Here is an 18,666-nt window from a genome sequence, read left to right as displayed (position 1 = left end):
TTTCAAAGTATAAGTAGCACTGCTTTTATACTCTGGTAGCATAGTGGTTGAGTTAGGATGCTAACCGCAAGGTCAGCAGTTCAAAACTACTAGCTTTTCCATGGGAGAAAAGTAAGACTTTCTGCTCCCATACAGATTTATAGCCTTGAAAACCCTATACTGGGTTGCTATGAGTCGGAACCGACTCCACAGCACATAACTACCACCACCACTATTCAAGGATGAGCAAATCTACAAAGTTTTCCAAATTAACTATAAAATGCTAAGAACTACTTAGACAAGGTTAAGAGTACAGTTAAATTGTAGTCTACAAAGCTGTACAGTCATGTTACTATTTGTTTTTTTGAAAACAGAACAGATTAAAAAACAAAAGGAAAAAATGGAAACAATTGTTTCTACTCTAGGAGTATAATTCATATGTTTCTATAGTAACTTAGTGGTATTAACTTTGTAACTCTGTGGCATGGAACAGGATTAAAATAGTTTATTATTATTTATTTATGTACCTCTCTCTACCATTAGGAAGTAAGTGCCACACAGATGGCTTTATTAAATCAGACCAGTGATGTCTGATTTTGTGAGCATATATTAGAACCTTCTTTCCTAATAAGTATATCAGAATTTGATCTGCACTTCTTATGAATAAGTAGCTGACAATGCTGGAATTAATAGCCTCTTGATCTTGTTTAATCTCAGAGCTGTTTAATTATAACAGTAAATGTGAAAATATTTTGAAGAAGATAAAAATGCAGTATAAAATAAGGTAGTAATATTCTTTCTCTTAATTTAATTCAAAGTTGGCTTACTGAGATGACTTTTAATATGTTATCTTATTCTTGGTACTAAGAATTCAAGTCTAATTTTGCTTTCCATAATCTGTCATAGGTTTGCATAACAAAAATAAAAATTTCAAGTATTTATTGAGCAATTTTTGTAAACTTAGTACTCGACTGTATAGGAGAGGTAAGAAACAATACAACAGTACAACTGTACAACATAAGTACCCATTAGGGAAATCTCAGCATCTTTGAATGAGCTAATTACTAAGTCATAGAATTATTAAAGACTTAGTAAAACATTTAGTTCTGCAGTAATTAATATAAGAGGATAGATGTTAAGCATAGCAATCAGTAGAGTAGTTGTGAAAGAGATGAAATTAAAATGGGCCTCAATGTTTGGGTTAAAATGCAGAAACCAGGAAATGACCATCAGAGTTGGGAGTGAGTGCTGAATTCAGGTGGTAGTGGTACAGTTAGCACAAATGAAAAATTGGTGAGGAGATAGGGTCTCAGATTGCAAAGTCTCTGAAGTCACAGGAGTTTGGAACTGGTTGCATAGACTAGCCAATAAGGGAACTGTCTGTTCTTAAGCAGCAGAAAGGCAATATGAAAATGATAATTTCTGAAAGCTTATTTTATATCAATCAGCAAAACACTTTAAACTGGGAGACAAGGAGGGAATATATTTGGGATTGTGGTAATAATCACTTGATGGCACTCTGGTGGTAAAATCTGGGCTAGGGTCATAGTAGAAACTCAGAAAAAGTAGCAATTTGACAAACCTGAAAAGCTAGAAAGATGGCAATGTCACTGTCTTAAAAAGCCAGGTTTATGTGGGAAGAGGAGAAATTCAGTTGGGATATATGACTTAAAATTGACAGTGCTTGGAAATCTGGAGCATGGGTGAGAGTTCAGGATTTCAAAATAGATTAAATATAAATTTGGTTGGCTTCTGTTTCTTTGAAATAGAGGAGCTCACAAACAACTAAGTATAAAGAGTTAATAAGGATAGAGTGGACTCCTGGTATTGTGGGCTAGAATCAGCACAGGACTGTGAACCACAAGGTCAGTGCTTCCAAACTACCAGCAGCTCCTCAGAAACCCTAGACAGGGTCTCTCTATGAGTCAGAACTGACTCTGCAGCACTTAACAACAACAACAAGGGTAGACTAAGGACAAAACATTATATCAGTTTAGGATCAGGAAGATTAAGGAAAGTCAAAGAGACAGAAAACAATTGCTAAATTAATATCACAGATTATATCACATCAAATCTGTGGAAAGTAAAAACTTAATTTCTATCTACCAGTAGCTGGTTTCCAGAATACTTCACTACATTGTTAATATGCATAGCTACTATACATGGCTGCTCAAAAGGATAATACTCAATTGTTATCTCTTTTTAATGACTGAAAAAAAACAAATTTGGAATAATGCAATCCAATATTTTCCTCATAAACTACTAAAAACATTGTATTACCTGAACAAAAAAATCCTTATTAGTTGATGTTATTATAATTATGCTGTCCTCTTTCAAGCTAATTTTGAATACATGGAGTCCAGTTACACCATGTATTGAAATAGTTTTAAATGTACATTTAAATATTGGTAGAGAAATATATTAAAGCAAATGTAAATTTATACATCTGTATAAAACTAGGATAAAATTTCAAATGATCTTACTTAGAAATATTAAATTCAATAATAAAGTTTATGTAAATGATTTCATCAAATTAGTACAAAAAAGCCCTGAAATTGATTGGACAATCTTTATGTATGCTCACACACAAGACCAAAGAAACAGTTTAAAAAAAAAATGAGAGTAAAAATCCACAGGTTCTAGTTTAGATAATTTCCAGCTAAATAACAACTTTTATTTGAAACAGATCACATTTTAGGTGCACATTTTTATTGGCCAGTTTATTTCTTTTTTCAATAGCTATCAAAGAGACAGACAGATAGCCAGATGGACAGACAGATCAAAAACAGCATATTCAATAGGTGACATTTTGGGTTTTGCTTGAGTTTTTTGACAAATAGCAAAAGAAAGTTGAGCTCTGATTTGGAGTCTTGTCCTGAGAAAGTGAACAGTCATATAAATTAAACCCAACAGATACATTCCTTATTAATATTTTTTAAATTGCAACAAAATTCTTCTTTAAGATGAAGCAGTAAATTAATCACTAGCTTAAATGATATTTGAGAACATTGGCTTTTCTAATCTTTCCATTCAGTTTCATAATAAAGTTTAGCTGGCTATTCAGGCATCAGAAGAGAAATAATCCCTAGAATTTTTCAGAGATAAAAACATGAATTGCTGTTAGTATATTCTGGACCTCTAACATAATAGCCTGGTAGGGGAACAAATACAGTTTTACATGAAAAAAATGTAGAAACATTAGAAGCATGGATCTCAAAGTAATGATTTTCTAGAATCTTAGTAAAACTTGGAATAATACAACTCTTATGACAAGATATATGGTAGAATTTTGTTTACATTATCTTAAAGTTCACATAATTATTTCTTGAGCTTTTAATATAACTGAATTTTAGTTAACATCTATGTTTGTAAGTGAAGGATATAGAATAAATGCTTTTAAGACTCATATTTGAAATTGATTTCCAAAACAAAATCTAGTAATATCATACTATGACCTTCACTGCTTACCGTTCTTACTTCTCACAGGAGTAATCAAGCTGGAGCCATCAAGATTGCAGCTCTGGTGGTTTTTAGCCAGCCAGAGGCTCGTGCCATCACTTTTGCCCAGGTTACCCAAGCAAGTTGTACATATACAATCACTTTCTAAATGAAAATTGACTGGCCTGCATGCTACTCAGCTATTTTCCTTCCCCTGCCATGGCAAGGAAGTGCTAGATGTGCTCAGCTGCTCTCTGCTGAATTGTGTGACACATCACAGCATGGTCAGGCGAGATGGACAGCCCAAACTCATATTTGATTCTGCTAATGAATTTTCCAGTTTAATCTTTTAAAAATAATCATTGCATGCTCTATAGAATTTATAATACCTATTTTTAAACGTGACAGTAATGTTGAAATTTCAATTTACTCAAGAACTTAAGAGAGCATGCATTGTTAATTTCTTTGCTTTCTTTTTCATCAAAATAAGATCACAAATTTTTTTGTTGATTCAGCCCTTATAAGTAAATTATGAGCCTTACTGTATTGGTTTCTGATAGTGCTGCCATTTTCAGATCATTATATTCAGATCCATGAATATAATTTTCAACCCATCCAAATCATGTGCTCCAGATGGAAGTGTTTGCTTTCATGTTTTTTTTTTTTTTTTGAGAGGCTCTATAAAAAAAGATTAGGGTGATTGTGAGTTTTTGAGATATGAAGGGCCATAGTCTGTATGTGTTTGGGCACCACATATCTTAGATTTTCATGTAGTTTGGGGAAGGTGTAAAGTGTCATGTGTCTGCAAAACCATCGTGTTCATTGAAAGTAAGTAAAAGAAAGAAAAAAGTGTCATTATATAGGATGGAAAAAGTTCATTGCATCTTCTTATTAGGTGACTGCTCCAGTATTGCAAACACTAGAATACTAACCTCAAGATTGGTGGTTCAAACCCACCACCTACTCCTTGGAAACACTATACAGGGTTGTGATGAGTCAGAACTGACTCAATGGCACTTGACAATAACAATCCACTTCTGATTTAGAATTTTCTGATCTACATCAGTTTCTCTCTACATATTCTACCTCCCAGCTCAGCAGGCAATAAGTGAACCTTTAAAATTAAAATGAAACTTTTATAATTAAAATTAAAATATAACACTTTAATTATTAAGTATTACCTACAGTTTCATACGTAGTGGTTACGAATCGGGCTGCGAACCCTAAGGTCAGCAGTTCGAAACTACCAGCCGCTCCGCGGGAGAAAGATGAGGCTTTCTACTCCCGTAAAGATTTACACCCTTGGAAACCCTGTACAGGGTCGCTATGGGTCGGAACCGACTCGATGGCACTTAACAACAACAACAACAACAGTTTCATAAGTAGTAATGGTAAAAGACATCTCCCAAGATTATCAGATATTTGTGGACCAACTAAACTGTTAGCTTATTTTCATGACACAACTTGTTCCTGTCTATTTCATTTCATTTTGGAAATTCAGACAGAATGTAGACTCTGGGAAGGTATTAATAAAGCAAAGGTGAAAAATGTCACAAATATTGGTAGTTTTAATACTTTTTTTTTTTTTTTAAAGAATAATTAGAGTTCGAGGTTCTTTGTAAGTTTAATTTTTACATACTTTCTTCCTTCTGAGCCAAAGTTAAGCATTAATTGTAGAATGCAACAAGTTCAGGCGTATAATTAATAATGAAAAATAGAAGGTAAAAAATACAGTTGCTGGTTACTTCAGTAGCTTTTGCTTAGCACTGTATTTATATCCACTATATAAAATCTGAGTAACTTTTTCTTCACAAACAGAATGGAATTAACATTTACACCATTATAGCAGGAATCCTTTCGTTTGAAAGCCTTTATGGCATCTTTGAAAATAGATGCCTGACCAAGACCCTGAGCATGTGCCCTTTTGGAAATGGTGCTGTGTTCCATTGTCAGAATTTGGAGAGCAATGGGAAAATGACCCCAGCTGTCATTTTCTCTTTTCCACTGTTAGTACCTTCCAGATGATCTTTGTCAAACTGAAGGCATAGCAACTCTTGGGGAGGGACAGCTAAGTGTATGAACAGCTGTTTGAAACCTTTCTTGACCTTTACAGAACTGTCTTGGTGCTTTAGGATACCTGTGTTGAAATAAAACCCAAGTCAAGTTTAGCTCGAGATGCTTTTCTGTTCCCGAGATAAGAATTCTTCTTTTGCCTTTTTGATTCCTTTCTACCCTGACCTTCAGCTACCACATAGTTATTTTCAGTTTCACAAATCATGTTCTTAATAAGACTATTTTAAGATAAAAGGGATGTTGTAGAGTTTAAATATGTGGAAGCAAAACCAAATGGAGTGATTTGATAAGTGTCCCCCCAAAAAAAAAGAAAGCTGCTTTGTTAGTCTTCTCTTTGCATTAGACCAGCAGCCAAATGACCTTACTGTTTGTCTGTCTGTTCTTCAAATGAAATATTACAAGGCAAGATATGAATATTCAAATCCCAAAGATCAGACTAAGGCCCTGATAGTAATCTTTGAGCAAAGTTTTCCTCTTCCACTTGCAACAAAATCCATAGGTTTTGAGAGAAATGGCTAGATTTTAAAGGCAATCTGTAATGGCTGAATCTTTTAATTTTCCCTCTTGAATCATACAGCAGTTTGAGAGTCAATCATTTAATGGTTGGCTATAAATAAATGAAATTTGAGCGCATTTCAGTGGAAGTAGGCCAGTTGTTAACATTTTCTTCTATCTCAGAAAGTTAAATTCCATTATTGAATTGGATAAAAATCAAGAGTAATATTAGGCATAAGGGGTAATGTCTCTTAAGTTCATGTTATTGGGGGGAAGAAAAGGTTCTCTTTGATGCACTCACATCTGTTTTGGGTGCTAATTCTGTCTTTTTTTTTTAAATGTTGAAATAACCCATACCTCTGAGTGATATCTGTAGCTAACCTTCTTGAAAACTTCATATTCAGGTTCCATGTCTTTGAAAACATGGTCTTGGATCAGCGTGCTGCTTCCACAGCATTGCGCCAGGCTTCTGCTACAGCCAGGCATGTTTTCTGTGGCTGAATTAGGCCCAGAGAATGCTGCATCTTAAAAACTGCTTTCCAGCGTGCATCTATAGAGCATACATCATCATCCCTCTGTAGACTCAGTAGTTTCTACAAGGGATGGAAAAATCTAACTCTTAAGTGCCATACAATATTGTAAAGGTAGGGAGAAACCAGTATGAGAAAACAAATTTCAACTTGTACTATGTTGATTTATATGGAAGTTTACTACGGTTATACCTATATATCCAATTTTTTCCCCCAACTACTCTAGAATAAATATTGACTTTAGTTATTTAGTATGGTCATCAAGTTCCTTAATATGGTAAATTTCTTTGCCTCTTTTTTTTTTTTTAAATATCATATTATTGCAGCTATGGCAATAAAGAAAGTAAGTTATTATTTGTATTTATTATCGGTCACTTGCTTTTAACTCAATTAGATGTTTTAAAAAATTTTTAGAAATCATTTAGCATGACTATGATAAAATGTATCACAAACTACTTTTTACTGCAATATGAATACAAAAGTGCTGAACTTAACTGGAAAATGTTTTGATTATTTATATAGTGTTAAATCAATGTATAGAATAAATTGTTTGAATTGTTTTCTAGAGTGTAATTTCATGATTTAAAATTACATCAGTAAAATTCTTCATATATCCAGTGATTAAAGCAGGTCAGGTAGAATATTGTAATTGATAAGTCATTATCATTTAATAAGAATGTAATTCAGATCTTAGTTTATAAATGTGGGTAAATTCACAAGTTTAAAGTTTTATTTAGTTTATGCATTATTTTCATACCTTCACATGTACTTTCCTATGGGGGGGAAAAATTGGCAATGGGATTGAAAAATAGTGTAGTGACATTTCTGATTAATATGATTAAACATGAATAAGACTGATTCTCCAACTCATAGAAAGTCAGCTCTATGTGAACCTTCATAAAGAAGGGGACCTCCCTAGCAACACATTTTAGTGAAATGAAATTTAGCTCACCAATTATCTTCTAAATTCTGTTTTCTGAGGCGCATGAGAGCTTGCAGACACTATTCTTACAAATCCCTTTCCAAACATTCCTTGGGGAAACTTTCTAGAACATAACTTTAAGAATAATATATCCTTATAATCAAACAAAATTCCTAGAAAATAGTGAAGCAATTCTCTTGCAAATTGGGTTTTTCTCCTTTAAGAAGAGCAGAATACTAACAAGACTTTTTTCCTAATTTAAGTTTCCTAATAATACAGCCTCACAGAATCTTGGTGTGGCTCTGTGGGTTAATGTGTCAGACTGCAAAGCTGTTTGAACTGCAAAGTAAGCGGTTCAAGCTCACCAACTGCTCCTCAGAAACCCTATACAAGGTCGCTGACCCGACAGCACTTAACAACAATGATAAAGCCTAGTAAGGTCAGGCAGACAAAAGTGAATGGACTCGTGTCCCTTTTTACTTTAAGATAAATGAAAGCATAACTTCTATAGTTACTGAGGAAATTGACCATGTTTATACACAAACAAATCAGTCACAGTCATAAACAGTAACAATATAAAGCCAGTACCAAAACCAAAAATCTATACTTGGCAAACAATGTGTTCAGTTGTCATTCAGATTAGTGGTTACTATTGTGCTATGAAGGGTTTGCTTTAAATAAATATTTGTATTTAAATAGAAGACATCTGTACAACATATGGCAGATAATCATAATGTGAGAAATTAAACAACTTAAAATGATATAACAGTAGTAAAATGGAGAGTAAAAGGTGAGTATATTTTCTAAATGAAAAAGTAAATGTTTTTCCAATGGAAAAACTCATGTGTAGATATATATATTCTTATTACTTTACTTATTAAATACCTGCCAACACTTAGAGAAATATTTTGGGGAAATCATGTGCATTTAGTTAACACTTAGAGAAATATTTTGGGGAAATCATGTGCATTTAGTTGTTGAAATGTTATTAATTAAATAATTTATATTTAATAAAAAATGTATTTTCTAAGTTTATTTTTCATTAGAGCTATGATTTAATTATATGTCAAATTAAGAGATTATCTAAGTGCTATAATTTTCTCAGTATGAATAATATAAACTATGCATTCAATCATTCATGCATTCACTCTTCATAAACTCCCCATAACAAGTGTCCATTCTATGTTTGGTTATGTACTGCATTGTTTGAAATATATATATGTACACACATATGTATGCATGCATGCATACACACACATATATACATGAGGAGGCTTCAAAAAGTTCAAGGAAAAATTCTCTTATCTTTTATTTCCATTAACTTTTTGAATCCCCCATGAATATACACGCACACATATGTGCATATGTATATAAACGTAAATATATAGCCTTTTGCCATTAAGCAGATTTCAACTCATAGTGATCTTTTATGACTGAGTAGAACGGCCCCAAAGAGTTTCAAAGACTATAAATCTTTACAGAGTGAATTGCCACCTATTTCTCCCACTGAAAGACTGAGGGATTCATATTGCTGACTTTTCAGGAACAGCCAAGCACTCAATATATATGACTATTTAGGTAAAGTATATTTGGATATTTAGTTAAAGGAAACAAGTAGAATAAACTAAACTTTCTATAAAATTTATCATGGAAAAATGATAGAGAAATTGTTCAAGAAAGAACGCTTTCATGGAAGAGGTGGATTATGACCTAGACTGAGAAAAGAGTATTGAGCTTGGATTACCCAAGAGGAAGAAGAAGAAAAACAGATTTGGGAAAATTAGCCTCAAAATAATGTTGTTTTCCTGCTAGTAATTTGCATAGTGGGTATTACTGCTGCCTTTCATCAAAAGCTATAGTGTCCAAAGCAGAAAACATCAGTGAATCTGGAAGAGAAGAGTTAATTGTTAAACCCAAACAATCATCGAATGTTTTCTTGGTTACACCAGAAACTGCTGCAGTTCTAACCAGCAGTAGCTTTCCTAGGCCTTTCTTAAATGAATAAAGATACCCTGAGTGTAAGAAGTTGAACAATCTTTGAAGAAGAAAATATGTGTGACTTTCCCACATCTCCAAGAATTAGAGGAATTTAATGGTAGAAATTCTTATACTCTAATGACCCTGACAACCATTAGCCAAATATAATTACCTTGATACTCTGTTTAGCATACTCACGAAATATATTTTGACTTAAATTACGTTTTATAAAATAATTAGCTGGACATGGTTAATGTTACCTTCAAGGTAGCAACCAAAATGGATCATCTTGATACTACTATTCTGTTCACATTTCTAAAATATTAAATTACGTTTGCATTATAATTTCAATAAATTAGGAATTTTGAACCAAATTTCCCCCAATATGTTTGTGTTTAGGAAGTTATTTAAATATTTCTGAATAACAGGTGAACTTTTTCCAAAGACCTTACCACCATGTTCCTGAAATTAATGGGGGGTTTTGAAACCAGTAACATGTCCATGCACTGTCCTTCCATTCTCAAAGCGTTCTGTTACCTAGGTTGTGCTCTGTGCCTTGTCCTTGGATCAGTTTTCAAAAAGCATTGCGCATTCATACTGTCTTCCCACATGATCACAGAGCTCTTTTTAGATACTTCCTCCTGTAACATTGAAGTGGCTCTTTCTAGCCACGTGGCATGTCACAATGATCTATTTAAAGGAAAAATCCGCAGACTGATCACATCTTTAAATCAAAATGTGCTTTTAATGAACATCCATACAGATTCTGGACAATCCCATTTCTGAAGAAATTTCCATTTCATTTAGAGTTCCTTGGCAAGTATCAAATTCATTTCAGCAGTTAAAAAAAAAAAGTGATCCATCATTTTTCTGCTAGTAAAATCAGAAGAAAATTACGTAAGCCAGAGAAAAATATAGCTCAAATTTGAAATATAATGACTGTGACTAATGTTAATGTGCTGATCTTCCTTTCTAAAATTATAGAAACATGGACACTACTTAGAAACAACTGGTAATGTCCTTGGCCCTCTGAAAATTTCCATGCAAAGAGGTGGAAATTACTATTTGATTTGATGCCTTTTAATTAATATAATCAGTAGTAGATGTCAGCATATAAAATTTTTTATCAAACTTTCTTGGTTTGGCCTAAGTACTAACTTATTATAATATTTTGCATGGGATTCATATACAAAGAGAGATCATAAAACAAGTTAATCAGTATAATCTATCATTTCCAAATCACCCACACTGAAACTGTCTAACCTTAATATTAGAAATTGTACGTATAAATCAGGTCAATAGTTCCATTGTTTTAAATAATAGGACTTTAATTATAGTAAATTAATAGCACATAATTGTCAGTGATGTTAATAGTGTCAAATACTGCCACTGCCACTTTTCCACACTATGACAAAGCTTTTCCAAATTAGTTTAATAAAATGGAGAAAAATCACATCTTCGCAATGGGATTTTGTTTCCAGAAACTAAATGCAACCAGTTCATCTGAAGGAAGCACAGTTGATGTTGCTCCACCCCGAGAAGGTGAACAAGCGGAAATTGAACCGGAAGAAGATCTTAAACCAGAAGCCTGTTTTACTGAAGGTAAACAAGTCATAATATGATTCGCTACAATCTCCCTCATTCTTTAACAGATTTAAATGTACCTCGTTTAAAAGAAATATTTAAAATAAATACTGAAAGTATACTTATCTTTGGTTTTTTCCTCACTTCCAAAAAAGGCAATCTGTCTATATTTCCATATTATACTCTTAACTGTGTCTGTGCTTGGACAATTTCGTTGATATGAAGTCTTTTCTTTTCATCCCCCACAATGAGGAGAACTGAACACTATGAAACAAAATGTTTTTCTGCAATGCCATCTCATTTATGCATTCTTTCCTTCAGACCTCATTGGAAATGGATTGGTTTAATTTATAGATGCTACAATAATTAGACCCTGTCCCTTAACAATTTCAAATGTGGTTAATTTGTTCTGTGACTGAGCTGTTTTTGGATATAGATGTGTTCCAGAGTCTTGCCAAGCAGAACTGTAGTTATTCTCACAGCAACCAGTACAGTGTCTTGCATGCAAATCATTAAACGCTTGTTGATTTTATGTGAGCAGATTAATCTGATGAGTAGCAGCTCAGAGAAAGCAGAAGAGTGGATGGAAGTTAGAACTATATGAAAGTTAAGAGGGGGAGTACAATGGAATAAGACACTGACTGACAAATGAGTCATAGGTGTGACTAAGGAAAGCAGTGAGGCTGAAAATAAATTAGCTAGGGAAAATTGACAGGGCTGATACCTGAGAAGAGACAGGGATCTCCTGTGCATGAGAAAAAGGGTATCAACACATGAAAAACAAGTCGTTTTGAAAATGTAGTTTTGTCATAAACTTGAGAGGTACATCTGGACTTTATTTCTATCAATGGCAGTGAGATACTGACTTCTTAAAGAATAAAGACATTTAAACCCAAACTATGCAGGGTAGAGCAATTCCTTAAATTCTATGTGGCTGATTGAATATGCAAGTCTGGGAATAATTCTCATATGAGGAGGGATGCTGAAGATAGGTAAGCAATATGGTAGCAAATCTTCATTTACCATGAACAATTGGTTGAGAGGGCAAAAAAAGTTTTGTTTTCCTTATATTTAGGATTAAAATATATTTTTCTAATTTATTATACAATGGGATTTTTTTTAGGATGTATTAAAAAGTTTCCATTTTGTCAAGTAAGTATAGAAGAAGGCAAAGGAAAAATCTGGTGGAATCTTCGAAAAACCTGCTACAGCATTGTGGAGCACAATTGGTTTGAAACTTTCATTGTCTTCATGATCCTTCTCAGCAGCGGTGCTTTGGTAAGTGAAATAAATGCATGTTGGTGAGAATAAAATTCTAGTGAAATAGATCGCTGTTGTTGTTAGGTGCCATCAAGTTGGTACCGACTCATAGCGACCTTATGCACAGCAGAACGAAACACTGCTCGATCCTGGGCCAACCTCACTACTGTTGCCATGCTCATTCTCCCCAAATACCAAAAGTATTTAAGAATTTAAAGAGAACATATATACATGTCTTGCAATGCTTGACAACCAAGAGTTTAACTATGCAAAATTTTGTACAGAGCAAATCAGACCAATGAGGTAGCCAGATGGAATTTCTCATCTGGTGTTTATTTAAAAGCTGTTTCCTTCTCTGAGACAATCATTTGCACAGGCATTCTGTAACTATGTTACTCTCTATGTCAAGTACCATCCAGTTTTCCTCAATAAATCATATTACTAAAATTTATGGAAGTGTATTTTGTTTTCTTTGTATATAATCAATTTATTCTTTCAAAATAAGCCAGATCATTCAGCAAATCATAGAAATTAATGTTGGAATAATAATAATAAGCAAACCTGCTATCATAAATTCCAACTCAGAGCAGCCCTATGTAGGGTTTCTGAGGCTGTAAATCTTCATGGGAGAAGAGAACCTCCTTCTGTTCACCTGTGAAGTGGCTGGTGAACATGAATCTTGCAGTTAGCATCCGGAACTTGCAATATACTATACCACTAAGGCTCCTTAGTATTGGAGTAGGCTAATTTTACCTCTCATTAATGAATTCCTGGTGGTGTAGTGGGTAACGAGTAACCACAAGGAGAGCGGTTTGAATATACCAGCTGCTCCTTGGAAGAAAAATGGATCTTTCTGCTCTCATAAAGATTTACAGCCTCAGAAACCCTGTACAGTGTCACTGTGAGTCAAAACACATCACCACTACCACCATCTCTCATTAACAGAATTTCTGATCATTTTCTGATCGCAAAGTACTTCACTAAAAACATGTCGTTGTAGCTGCCATTCAGATACACACTTTGAAGTGAGAGACAGAGAAGTACATTTTAAATATTGGAAATCCAGTGCAATTTGTAAAGACAATAAAAAAAAATGCTTAACATTTTTTCATTTAAGTTTTTATACTTTAGATCTTTTCTGGTGTTTATCAAAATTTGTGTGCTGTAGTTATTATTACTGTTAAGGGCTGTCAAGTCCTTCCAACTCACAGCGACTCTATGCACAATAGATCAAAACACTGCCTGGTCATGTGCCATCCTCATGGTTGTTATGGTTGAGCCCACCTCTGTTCCCACTGTGCCAATCCATTTTCTGGGGTGGGGGGGTCTTCCTTTTTTTTGCAGACCCTCCACTTAACCAAGCATAATGTCGTTTTCCAGGAAATGGTTCCTCTTGATAATATGTCCAAAGTATGAATGGCAGAGTCTCATACTTGCTTCTAAAGAGCATTCTGGCTGTACCTTTTCCAACACAGATTTGTTTGTTCTCCTGGTAGTTCATGGTACTTTCAATATTTTTCTCCAACACTATAAGTCAAATGCATTAATTCTCTCTTGGTGTTGTTGTTAACTGCTGCCCATCGACTCTAAGCGACCCTGTATAGCGTTTCCGAGGCTTTAGGTCTCAGAAGTACAAAATCTCATCTTTTTTTCTGTGGAGCGACTAACAAGCTTGAACCACAGACCTTCATCTTATGAAGCCACTTGATTTGTTGTTGTTGATGTTGTTAAGTGCCTTCGAGTAGAGTCAGTTCTGACGCACAGCGAACCTGTAGGGCTTCCAAGCAGCGTCTGGTGAGCTTGAATCACCAACCTTGCAGTTCGAACCAACTGTGCAGTCCAGTTCTTGCTATTAACCATTCTTTTAAAGCAGTGACTTGTGCTCCTCTGGCAGTTATATCAAGTGTTTGGGGAAAGCAAGCATTTAACTAAAATAAAAATATATTCTTGCCTTACAGGCTTTTGAAGATATATACATTGAACAGCGAAAGACTATCAAAACCATGTTAGAATATGCTGACAAGGTCTTCACTTACATATTCATTCTGGAAATGCTACTCAAATGGGTAGCTTATGGATTTCAAACATATTTTACTAATGCCTGGTGCTGGCTGGATTTCTTGATCGTTGATGTAAGTATTTGGAGTTATTTTATGAAATTATTCTTAAAAGAGACAAGCTTAACACTTCATATATTTCTAGGACTAAAACTTTGGATTTTTGAAACCCAAGAATCAATAATGCTGACATAATTATGCAGTTAGTTTTATTTATGCTGCAACAAATACAACAATGAGGAATGTTCCATGGAAAAGGGTAAAGGAAATCCTCAGAATGTGCACAATGATATAAGGAGACAAAGAAAGACAGATTTTCTCTATACCACATGCAGAGAGATCTTTGTCTGAAAGATAATAACAACAGGGTAAGCAATAGCTAAACAATCTGTTAATTAACAAATCTAAGCACTTAGCCTATTAATAGTTCAATTTAAAAGATCCAGGAAATAAAATCAACAGATTTAGAGCCAGAAATTGTGACAATTGCACAGTTCTTACTAAAGTGCATGTGATTAACTAATATGTTAACCCATTTACTGCATTATTTCAACCACATTGTACCTATAAAATGCATTTCTATTGTTAAATCACTAGATAGATATGCCACTAGCTTATCAGATATCTACCACATAAAGAATTCAATATAGGAGCCCTGTTCTGAAACTGTTTATCCTGGGTGAGAAGTCATAGGAACATTGCCAATTACGGGACTGTTCTAACATGCAGCATTTAAAAAAAAAAAAAAAAAATTTTAATTCCGAGTAATGTAGAAACTCTGGGATAAAACAACAGTCATCTGGTTCTTTGTCATCTGTGATATTCCACTGCACAGTCTTTACAGCCTCCCAGTAAAGCAAGGTGCTATGAGCACTATCTCTAGCTGTTTCCTAGCAATCAGAAAGCACTTTATTTTTAGCTCTAAAACTTGACCACATGAATCAATGATTGCCATATGCATTCATTCTTTTAATCACTTTTTGCAAATCTGGGACTATCTAAATTCCACTTCTCCCTACTCACACATACACATTCTCATGTTTTTATGAGCAAAATTTCTTTAACTCTTTAAATTGATGAGAAATCTGTCAAGTTGCTTTTAATAGAACAGAAATAACTTCAGCATCCATGGCTGGTCTTTTACTAATAATACAGACAAATCTCAATAATGTTCTGAAAAGTTAGCCATGCAGGGAAGGTAAGAATATGGTAGAATTAGAAGTACCTGGATAGAGTGGAAGAAAACTCAAAACCATAAAAAAAAAGACCAGGCTTGCTGTATGGCTAGAGACTGATGGAGCTCTGAGACTATGGCCATTGGTCACCATCCTTCATGTCTGAAACTGAATTCACCTCTGTGATACAATTTTTAGACAAGCACTAGAAAAGTAGTTGGGCAAGGTACACACATATAGAATAGTAAATAATTTGAGATCAAAAGGACAGCATTTACCTAAAGGTGCAATTCAGCAGGATGAGAAAAGTAGGAGGAATGGAACCAAGAGAAACAGGGAAAAAGTGTGGTAAGTGGTGTTGCATGCAGGGGATTGCAATCGAGATGAAACAAAGTCTATGAACAGTTGAACGTAAAGCTGATGATCTGCTCTGTGAAGTTTCACTCAATTCTCAATAAAAAGTTGTGTGTGTGTGTTTTAAAGAATATAATGGAGTATAAAAAAGGAAAATTTCTGAAAATGTCTTAGATATTACCAAAAACCTTGAGGGGAAAAACAAGAGAAGAATGTTGTACTCTATACGTGAAATATACCTAAAGCTATCTAGTCTTAAATCTAGACATTGGGAAACTGAAGCTTCAGTTTAAATAATTTTCCTGAAATAGAGCAACTACTTAGTATCAGTGAAAGCCCAGAGAAGATAATCTTCAACCTCAACCCTTCCCTCCAATGTACTGGTGGTCAACTTTGTCAAAGACTGCAGAGATGTCAAATAAGATAAGTACAAAAAAAAAGTGACTACTCAATTCAGCAAGAAAGTGCAAAAAGTATATATATATATATATATGTATGTATGAGTACTCGATTCAGCAAGATGGAAGTCATTGGTTTCATGAAGAAGGTGGTCCAAGGTAGTGACAGGGATAAAATCTTGATTGCCAAGTTTATGGAAAGAATGGTAGATGGAGAGCTAGAGACATTAAGTATTACAGTTCAGATTGGAATCATGGAAGAAAAATATTCTGTCGGTCTGCCAGAAAACAGCACAAGATACTTCACTTCTTCTGATTGAATAGATGATCTTTTTCTTCCTATCTAAAGGTCAAAAATGTACTATCTTTACATAAAACCTAAATGTATTATAAATGCTGTTGGTCACATAATGAAAAAGTACATAATCGTAATCTTATTGGAAATTTTTTAGAATTATTGTCATTTTATGAATTCTACATAAATGTCAACCCTAAGAAAATACATCTAAGCATCTATCTTCACAATATCAACTTTTTTTCTAACTTATCCTAAGGTGATAATGTGCCCAAAACATACTCCATTAAAAGATTTGACCATTATGAAACATTCCCCCCCCCCACAGGTGATTTCCACTTTACAGATAGTACATGTTGCTGATGTGTTTTGATCTTTTTCTTTCTAAAGCTCTCTTCCTGCTTACTCAGAAGCTCCTTAGATTCCCAAATGTGCTGCTATATTCAGGTGAACTTAAGCAGAATGGAGACACTTCCTGATCCTAATATGTATTTCAAATTGCCATCAGCTTTTAGTGAGTGGATCCTGCCTTGGACCTTGACATGTAGTCTTGACATATTGGCATCCTCAACAATGAAGCTAGAATTGTTGCTGTTCTAAGTAGTAGCAACATAATTTGATGCTTGACACTTCATAAGTACTTACTGTGGAGTATGAATAACCATTGCTACTAAGGTTCCAGTTTATACATGCATGTGTTTATTCCAAGTAAAATATGTTTTGTTATCTTCTTTCAGTGAATGGCTACAGACAAGTTCTGTCATTAATTGTTTTAGTCTTGTTATGGTACCTATGTGTAATGGGAAGAAAACAATTTGAGATCAAGACTAATATAAAACATTTAATGGAAAGGGGATATCTTCCCAAATGACTGAAATTTTACAACAAATGCTACACCACAAAAAAAAACCCTGGTGGTTTTTTTTTTTTTCTTAAGTTTTTGTTGTGAACTGAGTGATAGTTTAAATGAGAAAACATTGGCTTTACACCATTGTTTCAATGCAATGATTATAATCTCCTTTGTACATCATCATTCAACAATTTTTGCTTCCTTTCCTTGGGTTTTGTTGTTGGGGGTGGGGGGGAGGCACGGATTGTACACAAAAACTCAGGAATATATAATAATTTAAATAATCAAAGGGGACATTCTGTAAGCCTGCCTTCTAGATGCCAGTACCCTCTCTTTCCAGGAGGCCAGAGTCCTCAGCAGCTCCCTCTCTTCTTGTCCATATCTCTGCCTCCATCTCTGGTGTCGCTGCTTTTCTGGATTGTTGTTGTTATGTGCCGTCAAGTCAGTTCCGACCCATAGCGACCCGGAACAGGGTTTCCGAGGCTGTAAATCTTTACAGGAGCAGAAAGCCTCATCTTTCTCCTGCGGAACAGCTGGTAGTTTCAAACTGCTGACCTTGTGGTTCGCAGCCTGATTCGTAATCACTACACTACTAGATCTCCTTACATTCTGCCTGTGTTCTTCTCCCTTGATGGTCCCAGGGTCCTCTGCTTCTGGACTGTAAGATTAACTACTCCTCTGATTTTGTTACAAAGCCTCTACCTTTACAATTGTGACAGTCGCAATTAGTCATGATAACAATTACTCATTATTGAATTACAAGAATCCTATCCCCATCTCCTTTCACAAGAGCCATCTAAACAAGATGAAAACTATTCAGTGGGGACACTACCAACCCCTGCATACTCTTAAACTAAACTCCCTCTTGAAAACTTGTAAATCAGTCACTTTGTGCCTCTATGGCCCCATCATTTTAAGTAGCCAATGTCTACGTTGCCTGTCCCTATCTACCCTGAATACAGAGGGGATAGCATTGATGTGAAGACTCCTTCCCTCTCAGTTGGTACCTTGAGCTACTACATCCATAAGTATAGGTCGGGTTCATTAAATTGTAGCAATTTACAATCATTTCCTTCATCAAAACTTGCTTTTTTAAAAAAATTCTAGTTGAGGTCTAATTATCAAGCCATCAATATCAAATGGGTACTGTCTGAAAGTTTGGGCATTCTTGTACATCATCACTTACTTCATACCAGCTGGATGCCTCACTCTCAGTTCTAGTTCTCCATGGCTACGTCCTTGTCCATGGGCACAGGAGTCCCCAGATTTCACCACACTA

The 18,666-nt window shown here is 34.7% G+C and overlaps 1 protein-coding gene across 6 annotated transcripts in view; it reads left to right on the top strand.

The window, feature by feature from the left end:
- SCN3A (sodium channel, voltage-gated, type III, alpha subunit) overlaps window positions 1-18,666 on the top strand; it is a 131,604-nt gene that overhangs the window by 81,874 nt on the left and 31,064 nt on the right. For all 6 annotated transcript variants that reach the window (XM_006867001.1, XM_006866997.1, XM_006866999.1 and 3 more), the window contains 3 exons: window positions 10,896-11,016; window positions 12,122-12,276; window positions 14,217-14,390. In XM_006867001.1, the coding sequence (XP_006867063.1) occupies window positions 10,896-11,016; window positions 12,122-12,276; window positions 14,217-14,390 (450 nt within the window). The remainder of the gene's footprint in view (window positions 1-10,895; window positions 11,017-12,121; window positions 12,277-14,216; window positions 14,391-18,666) is intronic.

The sequence above is a fragment of the Chrysochloris asiatica genome, unplaced genomic scaffold (genome assembly GCF_000296735.1).
Source record: "Chrysochloris asiatica unplaced genomic scaffold, ChrAsi1.0 scaffold00099, whole genome shotgun sequence".
NCBI classification, from domain to species: Eukaryota; Metazoa; Chordata; class Mammalia; order Afrosoricida; family Chrysochloridae; genus Chrysochloris; species Chrysochloris asiatica.
This window is presented reverse-complemented; position numbering and strand designations above follow the sequence as displayed.